Genomic DNA, 12634 nt, shown 5'->3' on the forward strand with positions numbered 1-12634 from the left:
ATATATACACCATGTATAGACCATACAGTATATATACACCATGTATAGACCATACAGTATACATACACCATGTACAGACCATACAGTATGTATACACCATGTATAGACCATACAGTATATATACACCATGTATAGACCATACAGTATGTATACACCATGTATAGACCATACAGTATATATACACCATGTATAGACCATACAGTATATATACACCATGTATAGACCATACAGTATACATACACCATGTACAGACCATACAGTATATATACACCATGTATAGACCATACAGTATATATACACCATGTATAGACCATACAGTATATATACACCATGAATAGACCATACAGTATGTATACACCATGAATAGACCATACAGTATGTATACACCATGTATAGACCATACAGTATACACTCACTGGCCATTTTATTAGGTACACCATGCTAGTAAGGGGTTGGACCCCCTTTTGCCTTCAGAACTGCCTCAATTCTTCGTGGCAGAGATTCAACAAGGTGCTGGAAGCATTCCTCAGAGATTTTGGACCATATTGACATGATGGCATCACACAGTTGGCGCAGATTTGTCGGCTGCACATCCCTGATGCGAATCTCCCGTTCCACCACATCCCAAAGATGCTCTATTGGATTGAGATCTGGTGACTGAGGAGGCCATTTGAGTACAGTAAACTCATTGTCATGTTCAAGAAACCAATCTGAGATGATTCGAGCTTTATGACATGGCGCATTATCCTGCTGAAAGTAGCCATCAGATGTTGGGTACATTGTGGTCATAAAGGGATGGACATGGTCAGCAACAATACTCAGGTAGGCTGTGGCGTTGCAACGATGCTCAATTGGTACCAAGGGGCCCAAAGAGTGCCCAGAAAAAATTCCCCACACCATGACACCACCACCACCAGCCTGAACCGTTGATACAAGGCAGGATGGATCCATGCTTTCATGTTGTTTACGCCAAATTCTGACCCTACCATCCGAATGTCGCAGCAGAAATCGAGACTCATCAGACCAGGCAACGTTTTTCCAATCTTCTACTGTCCAATTTCGATGAGCTTGTGCAAATTGTAGCCTCAGTTTCCTGTTCTTAGCTGAGAGGAGTGGTACCCAGTGTGGTCTTCTGCTGCTGTAGCCCATCTGCCTCAAAGTTCGACGCACTGTGCGTTCAGAGAGGCTCTTCTGCCTACCTTGGTTGTAACGGGTGGCAATTTGAGTCACTGTTGCCTTTCTATCAGCTCGAACCAGTCTGCCCATTCTCCTCTGACCTCTGGCATCAACATGGCATTTCCGGCCACAGAACTGCCGCTCACTGGATTTTTTTTCTTTTTCGGACCATTCTCTGTAAACCCTAGAGATGGTTGTGCGTGAAAATCCCAGTAGATCAGCAGTTTCTGAAATTCTCAGACCAGCCCTTCTGGCACCAACAATCATGCCACGTTCAAAGGCACTCAAATCACCTTTCTTCCCCATACTGATGCTCGGTTTGAACTGCAGGAGATTGTCTTGACCATGTCTACATGCCTAAATGCACTGAGTTGCCGCCATGTGATTGGCTGATTAGAAATTAAGTCTTAACACACAGTTGGACAGGTGTACCTAATAAAGTGGCCAGTGAGTGTATATACACCATGAATAGACCATACAGTATGTATACACCATGTATAGGCCATACAGTATATATACACCATGAATAGACACAGTATATATTCAAATTCAAAGAAGCTTTATTGGCAGGACTAAATACACATTAGTTTTGCCAATGCAAGTGTTCAAAAGGGAATAGGGATAGGGACTGTAGGGATGTTGGGTAGGGGCTGTAGGAAAGATGGATGGGGCAGATCCAGGATGGGGCTATAGAAGTCCATGGCATAGGGAAGGTGGATGGGGGATTGGGGCATATCCAGGGAGGGTGCCATAGAAGTCCATGGCATATCAGAGTTCTCTTTCTCGCAGTCTGACATGCGCTCACATATTGCGCTGCTATCTCCACTGCTCTCTCTTCTTCCCCCAGCAGGATATATGTTTTCTCTTCCTCCTTCATGGTGATGAAATCCGGGAAGAGATGTGAGAGTCTCCTGAAGTGAGTGTCCCTCACTGCTGAGTATTTGGAGCAGTGTAGCAGGAAGTGGGTCTCATCCTCCAGGGCCTCCTGGTCACAGTGTTGGCACAGTCTTTCCTCCCTGGGCTTGTAGCTCTGCCTGTGTCGGCCGGATTTGATGGCCAGACAATGGGCACTGAGTCTATATCGGCTCTATATACGGCATACAGTATATATACACCATGTATAGGCCATACAGTATATATACACCATGTATAGGCCATACAGTATATATACACCATGTATAGGCCATACAGTATATATACACCATGTATAGGCCATACAGTATATATACACCATGTACAGACCATACAGTATATATACACCATGTATAGGCCATACAGTATATATACACCATGTATAGACCATACAGTATATATACACCATGTATAGACCATACAGTATATATACACCATGTATAGGCCATACAGTATATATACACCATGTATAGACCATACAGTATATATACACCATGTACAGACCATACAGTATATATACACCATGTATAGGCCATATAGTATATATACACCATGTATAGGGCATACAGTATATATACACCATGTACAGACCATACAGTATATATACACCATGTATAGGCCATACAGTATATATACACCATGTATAGGCCATATAGTATATATACACCATGTATAGGCCATACAGTATATATACACCATGTATAGGCCATACAGTATATATACACCATGTACAGACCATACAGTATATATACACCATGTATAGGCCATACAGTATATATACACCATGTACAGACCATACAGTATATATACACCATGTATAGGCCATATAGTATATATACACCATGTATAGGGCATACAGTATATATACACCATGTACAGACCATACAGTATATATACACCATGTATAGGCCATATAGTATATATACACCATGTATAGGCCATACAGTATATATACACCATGTATAGGCCATACAGTATATATACACCATGTACAGACCATACAGTATATATAAACCATGTATAGGCCATACAGTATATATACACCATGTATAGGCCATATAGTATATATACACCATGTATAGGCCATATAGTATATATACACCATGTATAGGGCATACAGTATATATACACCATGTACAGACCATACAGTATATATACACCATGTATAGGCCATACAGTATATATACACCATGTATAGGCCATACAGTATATATACACCATGTACAGACCATACAGTATATATACACCATGTATAGGCCATACAGTATATATACACCATGTACAGACCATACAGTATATATACACCATGTATAGGCCATACAGTATATATACACCATGTATAGGCCATACAGTATATATACGCCATGTATAGACCATACAGTATATATACGCCATGTATAGGCCATACAGTATATATACACCATGTACAGACCATACAGTATATATACACCATGTATAGGCCATACAGTATATATACACCATGTATAGGCCATACAGTATATATACGCCATGTATAGACCATACAGTATATATACGCCATGTATAGGCCATACAGTATATATACACCATGTACAGACCATACAGTATATATACACCATGTACAGACCATACAGTATATATACACCATGTATAGGCCATACAGTATATATACACCATGTACAGACCATACAGTATATATACACCATGTACAGACCATACAGTATATATACACCATGTATAGGCCATACAGTATATGTACACCATGTATGGGACCGTCCCTAGGGCTTGAAGAGAGACGGCGCAGTCATAGACAGGTTAGAAAGTTCATCTTCTCTTCTTGTTGTTACATCCTTCACAATCAGGATTTTATTCCTGTTAAGAAAAGTATAAAATATAGAAAAGTAACAATGTAGATTGGACCCGGATATTTACATCAGGTACACATCTAAGGATCGACCATTAATAATAAACTCCCGGAAATCCAGGGGCATAACTACAATAGGTGCAGGGGCTGCAACACACCCGGGCCCTGGAGACTAGGGGCCCCAAAAGTCCCTTCAGCCTATAGAAAAAGACCAATGCTATTAAAGACTTGCAGTAATTGGGGCCCATGAGTCTTAAGTTACGCCACCGCAGAAACCTCTTTAACAGCCTTGTCTGATACAGATATGTTTGTGAATTAAGGGGGGTGGTTGGGCCCCGGGTTCCATATTTTAGGCTATGTGCACACGCTGCGGTTTTTGCTGCGGTTGCGCTGTGGTTTTGGCCCTGCGGAACCGCAGCAGTTCCACGGACATGGTACAGTACCATGTAACCCTATGGGTTTTCAAAACCGCTGTGCTCACGCTGAGGTTTTTTCCGCGCGGTTTTGCTGCGGTTTTTTTCCCGCAGCATGTCAATTGTTTCTACGGATTCCGCTGCGGTTTCACACCTTTAACATAGTAGAGGTGTGAAACCGCAGGGCAAGACCGCAGACCAAACCGCAGGAAAACCGCAGGTCACTTTACCTGCGGTTTTACCTGCGGTTCCGCAGGAAAAAACCCGCAGGTGAATCTGCAGCGTGTGCACATAGCCTTAATGTTTTATTGTCGACAATTTTTTTTTCCATACTTGGTCAGCAAAAATATTTTTTTAAAGGGTAAGTTCACGCTAGGCGTTTTTTCAGCATTTTTTTTCTGCAGCAAAACCTGATCTCTTGACAATTTTTGTCACAGAAAACAATGCCAGGTAGAGTCCGTGAAATAAAAAAATACGACTTATACAGCCAAAATATGGCAAAAATGAAAAAACAATGGCTGGTCATTTCAGCCCTGACCTTTAAGAGGATGAGTCCAGAAATATTTATTCCTGCCAATTCCCTACACATAGTGTAGTGATCTGCCGTGCTCCTCTCCCAATTCCCTGCTGATCATGTACCACTATTCTTATAAAGACACGGATTGCCCTTTCCACTGAGAGTCTTCCTTGATTTATCTTGGTGGGGTGGAAAAGAGCAGCATTTTATGGGGGGGGCTAAAACTTTCTTGTCCTGCCAGTTTCTCTAACTCCGGGGCATCCACAATCTTTCCATGCGGGAGGCCTCATCTTCTGGTTATTGCCTGTGTTTGCTGATAGCTAACAAATTCTAAATGTGCATCCTTCACCAAGACCCCGGAAAGTTTCCCATCTGTTAGTAATAAGACTGAGCTTTCAATGCGCCGTCACCTTCCCTTTCAGAAAATTAGCTGCCAATATTATACATGTGGAGGCTCCTTCTGCTCCAAAACCATCGGGAGGAGACCAAGTGCTCTCCGCGTCCAGCTGGGTCAGGATCACCAGGAGACGATTCCGGGGATCGCAGTATTCATGTGTTCTGACTCACAGGTTGAATGTGACCGGAGCCGTAATCATATGTGACACTTCCAGGCCTCTGGTTATTCTTCAATAGAACTTTCTAGGGAAATGAGAACTTTCGAGGGAAGCTCCTAATCTTAAAGGGTTTATCCAGTCAATTAAAAATATTTTGTATCCACTGGACACCCCCTTTAATAGCATAGCCCCATGAAGTCAGTCAGCCATTAGCCGTATGTCCTGCTACAGTATATGAATCTTAAAAACATATGTGACATGCACAAGTGTGAACAGGTCAGTAAGACAATGCTCACACCACCCAATGGCTGAAACACAACAAGAGAACAAAAAATGACAAATTTGCAAAAATACTCTGCAGTAAAATACATAACAGTGATCAGCAAGTGCTGTATAACAAATACACGGTATTTAGTGGATACTTTTTTTGCAAAAAATGTATGCCAAGCCGCTTCACCACGTCACGGTAACCCTTCACGAAGCAGTCCCTTGCTGATCACTGTTATGTATTTTACTGCAGAGTATTTTTGCAAATTTGTCATTTTTTGTTCTCTTGTTGTGTTTCAGCCATTGGGTGGTGTGAGCATTGTCTTACTGACCTGTTCACACTTGTGCATGTCACATATGTTTTTAATCCGTTTTTCCTTGCTAAGCATGGTTTGGGAGACCCCACCCCTCTCCTGTATGACATGCACATAAATGAGCTGTCTTACACCACAAGCCCATATACTAGGAGGCGCCTGTCTGTATCCTGTTCATTTAGACACTGTTCACATGTTCAGGTTTTAAATATATTAGATAGGGACTGCTTCGTGAAGGGTTACCGTGACGTGGTGAAGCGGCTTGGCATACATTTTTTGCAAAAAACGTATCGACTAAATACCCTGTATTTGTTATACAGCACTTGTTGATCAGTGTTATGTATTTTACTGCAAAGTATTTTTGCAAATTTGTCATTTTTTGTTCTCTTCTTGTGTTTCAGTATATGAATCATGTAGGGGGCACCGCTGCTGTAAAAAACATTGTGGACAAACATACGGTTCGCTAATAGGGGCTGTCTGTGACTTTGCTTAGGATAGATCATCGGTGTTTAATAGGAGTATTGCAGAGGCGTAGCCTCTGCAATACTCCGGGGCGCCCGCACTCTGCTCCCCGGTAGCCATGCTACACTATAATGGCTAGAATGAGCTGAGCTGCAGTACCAATAACAGCCACTATTGGATGTATGGCGCTGTGCTAGGATAACCAATATAGGAGGTGCTGATCAGTCGATCGTCGGGATTAGGACAAGAGAAACCCTTCATTTTGGCATCTGTGCGTGAGCCGTGCTGCGGACAGAGATGTGAATATCTATAGACAGCGCCGTGGAAAGTGTTGGTACCATACAAAAACGAAATTAATCCTCTTTGGACGTCGTCCACAATCCTTCATACTCCACGTAAGAGCTGAGATGATCCTGGGACGTGCGATCCACACGCACAGAACTCCCGGCCTGTAAAAACAATCTAATCCAATTTTCCTGTTTTCAGACAATGGGAACTTAATCAATAACACATTGTGCAGTTCAGCAGATGCTCAGTGAGTCCTCCGCTCGCCACCAAGTCAGTAAATTACTGTCATAGGCGATTCATCATCACTAAGTACAAATGAACCATGTCAGCATTTTCCAGGCTAATGACCGATGTAAACTGCGCTCTGCAAAAGTGCATGAGATTCCGGCACAGAGTCACGAGTCCTCTGCGAGGAGACACCAATGATTCAGTGTCAGCTGCTTGGTTGCTTTTCCATTGCTTCTAGATCTTTGAGCAAAACTGTAATTATGTAGAGCTGGGGTTTAGAATCAGAAGAACCGAAAGAAAGCAGAACTTCCAAAAAGTCAGGCCACCCCGACATGGACGTCCAGTAGTGACACAGCGGGGGCGGCCAGCGTCCGGGCAAGTCAAGTGTTCTGCAGCCACTAACCCATGGACTGTTCAAAACTGCGTTTTAAAGCTAAAGTTACACAGTGTTAGATTTTTTTTTACTTTTTCTTACATTTTTGTGTTCTGTTCTGCAACACTAGCACTGTCCCTAAACCCTAGTGCTAACCCATAGTGGCATTTTTTTTTACAGGCGTTTCTGCCTCTTCCCACACAAAATCACAAGTGAGAGAAGAGGCAGGGAGCTGCAGAATACAGTGCCGCCTTTATCATTTCAACTGCTGCCTATGCAGAGCACAACATTGGCTTTTGCGCTTTGCACAGGCAGCAACCAAGATGACAAAGCTAAGGCTGGGGTCACACTGGCGAGGAATACGGGAGAGTGAGAGGCGCTAAAAGCCCGCATTAGACACGGACCAATGATTCTCTATGGGGTCACTCGCACCAGCCGTATATTTCTCCTCCGTATCCTACGCTCCGTGCCACTCGCAGCATGCTGGGACTGTCAGCGTACTACGCCCGTAGCACGCCAATGCAAGTCTATGGGTGCGCAAAAAATACGGATTACACACTGAACACACGTGTGACCTGCGAGCAATACTCAGGTCTTTTGGCTGGTGACAGGAAATGGGCCAATCCATCATCAGGAAGCCTAGACATGCAAATGAGCTCAAAAAGCGCTCCAGACATCCAGGAAGTACGCCGCCACGGAGTACGGCAGCAGCATGGCGTCCACATACATTAATGTAGAGATGCTCATTGTCCTGGTGCAGGAGCGTCCAGAAATATGGGACCCACGCGACGCAAACTATGCGAACCGCACACGAAAGGAGGCGTCATGGAGGCGCATCTGTCGCCAGATGTACCATGACTTCGGTGACAGACCACGTGATGAGCAGCAGAAAATTCGTAAGTGCAACCATAAAAATATAATTAACGTTAGCGCGCGCTATAAAATGACTCTACAATCAGCCCCCCCCCTTCCTGGGCATGTACTTTTAGCCTCATGAGGCCGTTACATTAGGATGTGACACGTGGCTTCACACAGCCATAATTAGAGGTTAGGCCACAAGCTCCTCATCCTCCTAGCCACTAAAATTAGTTTCAGGGGAGCTAATGAGACCCTGGGTATCGGCCCAATTACATATGCCACCATGGGTAGAACGCACACCCCAGAAGGCCCCATGCCTAGACTACTGCTTGAAAATGTGACCTCTCAAATATGTGATTTTGACAATCTTTCCTGTCACATTGCAGTGGAAGATGTGATGAAACGGTGGAGAAGCATCCGGGACCAGTTCCGCCGGGAACGCCAGCAGCGGTCCAGGAGTGGGGATGCTGGCCATGTCAAGCGCAAATATATTTACTATGACCGGCTGAACTTCCTCGCCCCAATTCTGGCTCTGAGACCGTAAGTACATACCTCACACCACATGACACAAAAACATTACACAAATACTTTACAGGGACAAAAATATTGATGTATTTTTGCCTCTGTTCTATTTCATAACAGAACTCAATCCAACCTTACGGATCGAGGAACGGCCTCAGAGGCAGAGCCCATTATAGATCCTGTAGGGGATGAGGTGGCTGGCCCATCTTCTCCCCCTACAAGAAGGATGGCTGAAGAGGAGGCATCACCAGAACACACAATGGCTGCCCTACAGAACACACCACCAGGACGGTCTGCAGCTGCAACCTCACCCATCCTGGAAGAGCCGGGCAACTTGAGCAGCAGCCCAACTGCCCAGAACAGGCCCTCCCCACAGGCTGCTCTAGCCTCACGGCAAACAAGAAGAAGGCGCCAGGTCGCCATTCAAGAGAGCAGGACCAATGTGGACACTGGGGTGCTGAATTACTTGTCCAGAGTCACTACAGATGATGGTGAGGAGGCCTATGCACGTAGCCTCACCCTTTATGTCCGTGCGCTTACCCGTGAGGTCAGGCTCCGTATTAGGGGATGTATTCAGATCCTGCTTGATGCAAGCACCCCCCCCCCAATACCCCATATGAGGTGTTTGAATTTCTGGAGAGGTGGCAGCTCTCACCAAGAAATTTAATGCGCATGAGACCATCCACACAGATGCTTGGTCAAGCAGGGTCTGAACAGCCCCTAATACGTGGGCCAACACCTCAAGCCCTTCCTCCTCCTACCCATCCTTCTATTCCGCAGCCCCAAATGTCTTCCTCAAGCCAACCCCACCAATATGGCCACTTGTACCCACCCAGTGTTGGAGGCTGGTCCCAACCTGGTTGGGGACGATCTGGCTATCTTGGTGGGTATGAGCCACGGGCCTACCAGAGCCAACAGGAAGCCCCTCACCATCATCATTACTCTGGCCAGTATCACCAACAGGCCCAGGAGGCTGGACAACAACAGCATCATGGGCAACAGTATGGCCCCACACAGGGCGATGTTGCCTACAATGTCCAGCAGCACCCACAGGCTGTTCCTCCCCGTTCCCCTTCCCCTACATATGAGGATTTATGAATCAAAAATTTGGAGATGTCCAGTAACAGGTAACTGGTGCTTCTAATCTAGAGAAACAAACAGGTGTTCTCCTTCACCAACATTTAGAACATAATTTAACACTCACATTTGTAAACAATGTTTTCCAAACATATGAAACAATCCATCATGACAGGCAACGCTACCTCACGCCTTTCACACAGATATTCCATGTGTGTATAAAAGAGAATATTTAAATGCGCTATACTGTTACATGAAAGGATGAAAATACACTAATCACTTGTTAATGCATAGGAAAGGCGTGCTTGCCTTTAGTTAAGTAGTCACCTTTGTTATTAGCATTCTCTAGTAACCCAATTTGAGGCGACCAGCATTCAGAATATCACGCTCTCTCTATGTCTTAACAAGTGAGTTTTGTATTTTCATCCTTTCCGGTATAGCATGCTTAAATATTGTCTGTTCTACAGACAGGTAATATCTGTGTGAAAGCTGTGAGGTAGCCTTGACTGTCATGGTGGAATCATTCTATGTTTGGAAAACATTATGAGGAAATGTGAGTGTTATCTTATTGACTTTATTTAGGTGATGGAGCTCACCCTTTGTTGCCTAATCCAGGTTAATGTAGGCATGCAGCAATGTTGTTATTGCATAATGTTTGTTGCAGTTTTTTTCTGTAATGTTAATGTTACACCAAGTTAAAGAAGGCCCAAAGGGTCATTTTGGCCATTGCCAAATTTGTGTTATGGCAAAATTATGTTTGCCTTTAAGCAAAACAAAAAAAAAAAAAGGCAAAACTAAAAATTTGTCTACTCTAGTTAACGTCTCTGTGTGATTTTTCACTTTCCCACACAACATACTTACAGACACCAACCAATGCAAAGAAACACTCATAGAATCATAACAAGGCTTGAGTAATATATATTTAGACACACTTTGAAAAAAACAAATTATAACATAGACACAGCATTCTCTTGCCAAGAAGTTGCCCCCTCAGGTGAGATAAAGTAATTCGTGAATATATCACGCACTTTGAGGCCAGAGAGCGGTCTACGTTGAGGGTTGATAGGTGGTCTCACCCTGCGCGCATTGTCCGGCCTACGAACAACACCAGCAGAGGAGGAACAATCATGTATCCTGGTGAAGTTATGCAGAACAACACAGGCTTTGACAACTTCATTCACATTTTGCACACTCAGCTGAATGGCAGACTGGAGTACTCGCCATTTGGCACAAAGAATCCCAAAGGAACGCTCCACCAGTCGCCTAGCACGTGATAGGCGCAAGTTAAAAATTCCGCGCCTGTGGTCAAGGTTGCGCCCGGGATATGGCCTCATGACATTGCGCGTTAACTGAAAGGCCTAATCTGCCACAAGGACATAAGGGACTGATTGTTCGGGGGAGCCTGGTAGCTGGCGTGGTGGTGGTAGATCCAACTGGTTGGTGCGTAGCCGCCGACCCATTATGGAAGTATTGAAGACTCTAGAGTCTCCCGTCCTTCCATAGGCCCCAATGTCAACAATTATAAACTTGTATTGAGGGTCTGCCAGAGCCAACAATACAACAGAAAAGTATTGCTTATAATTGAAGAATTGGGAGCCTGAGTTCGGCGGCTTACGCACCCTGATATGTTTGCCATCCAGGGCCCCAATACAATTTGGAAACTGGCAGTCCTCCTCAAAGTCCCTTGATATCTTTAACCAGTCTTCCATCCTGGGCTCGGGCATGACCACCTGATGGAGTCTTGTCCAGATTTCTGCACATGTAGACCTCACTATGCCTGAAATGGTTGACTTTCCAATGAGAAACTCATGGTGGAGGGCGGCATAAGACAGGCCAGTGGACAGGAAGCTGTAGAACAACAGAAATAGTCCAGGTTAGAATGGCTTAAGTAAAAAAAAATCAGTTACATGCGGACCAAACTTGGTAGGAAATGAGAGAGAAGAACACACACATATTTGGTGGCACAATGACTAAGTGATATGCAGTACATATTAGATGTAACATTGTGCTGTGTCAGGTGAAACATATTTTGAGTAAGATGAGGGTATTAAACTTTGTCCAAGAAGGCCAAAAAACATAAATTAACACACACATTATGAACATAGAGAATGTGGTTGTGTAGTACATACCGTATTGTGAGTAGAAGTCGCTCCTCTGCAGATATCGCTTTGCGTATCCTTGTGTCCTGAAAGGCGATCCCAGGGCGCACTGTCTCCAAGACGCGATCAAATGTGGAAATGCTCATACGACAGTACTGGTAACATTTCTCCGGATGCTCCCGCAGAGACGAATAGAGGCGGTGAAAATGACCTCTTGTGAGTCGTTGCCTCAAAAGTGGATGTACCCACATGCGTCTCCTCCTCCGCGGATCCACTATCACTGGGTATGGTTGGCCAAAGCGCCGTGACAAAAGCCAGGTAAAGAGAACCTGCTCAGTTGTATTGAATGTTAGACCCTCTGCCATGCTGCACAAAGAACACCAACACCCCTCGTGAAAGCAAGGTGACAAATGGACAGAATGTAGGCAGCCACCTGTTTCTGAGTGTCTAAATAGGGTGCAGGCTAATGATTTAAATTGTTTGCAGGCCTCAAAACCGTTAAATGTCCATTTTGCAAGGCTGCGAGAAAATCTCGCCATACGGATTGCATACGGATTACATACGGATACACACATGCGCAAAATACGCGACCTCACCTTGCTTACGGATGACCTACGGACCACTATTTAGTGGTCATTGATCCGTATTACGCATGTAAAATACAGAGCGTATTTTGCGCAGGTTAGTGTGACTCCAGCCTAACGTCATCATACTGAGATCTTTGTTATTTT

At 44.3% G+C, this 12634-nt stretch overlaps 1 protein-coding gene across 1 annotated transcript in view; it reads right to left on the reverse strand.

Moving 5' to 3' along the window:
- Positions 1-3769: 3769 nt before the first annotated feature.
- Positions 3770-12634, reverse strand: part of TTLL7 (tubulin tyrosine ligase like 7) — a 204912-nt gene continuing 196047 nt past the window's right edge. Inside the window, exon 23 of the mRNA XM_073544895.1 lies at positions 3770-3939. Within this exon, the coding sequence (XP_073400996.1) occupies positions 3846-3939 (94 nt within the window). The 3' untranslated portion in view covers positions 3770-3845. The remainder of the gene's footprint in view (positions 3940-12634) is intronic.

This window comes from Dendrobates tinctorius, unplaced genomic scaffold (genome assembly GCF_039654945.1).
Source record: "Dendrobates tinctorius isolate UK_male_01 unplaced genomic scaffold, ASM3965494v1 ptg000138l, whole genome shotgun sequence".
Lineage (NCBI taxonomy): Eukaryota > Metazoa > Chordata > Amphibia > Anura > Dendrobatidae > Dendrobates > Dendrobates tinctorius.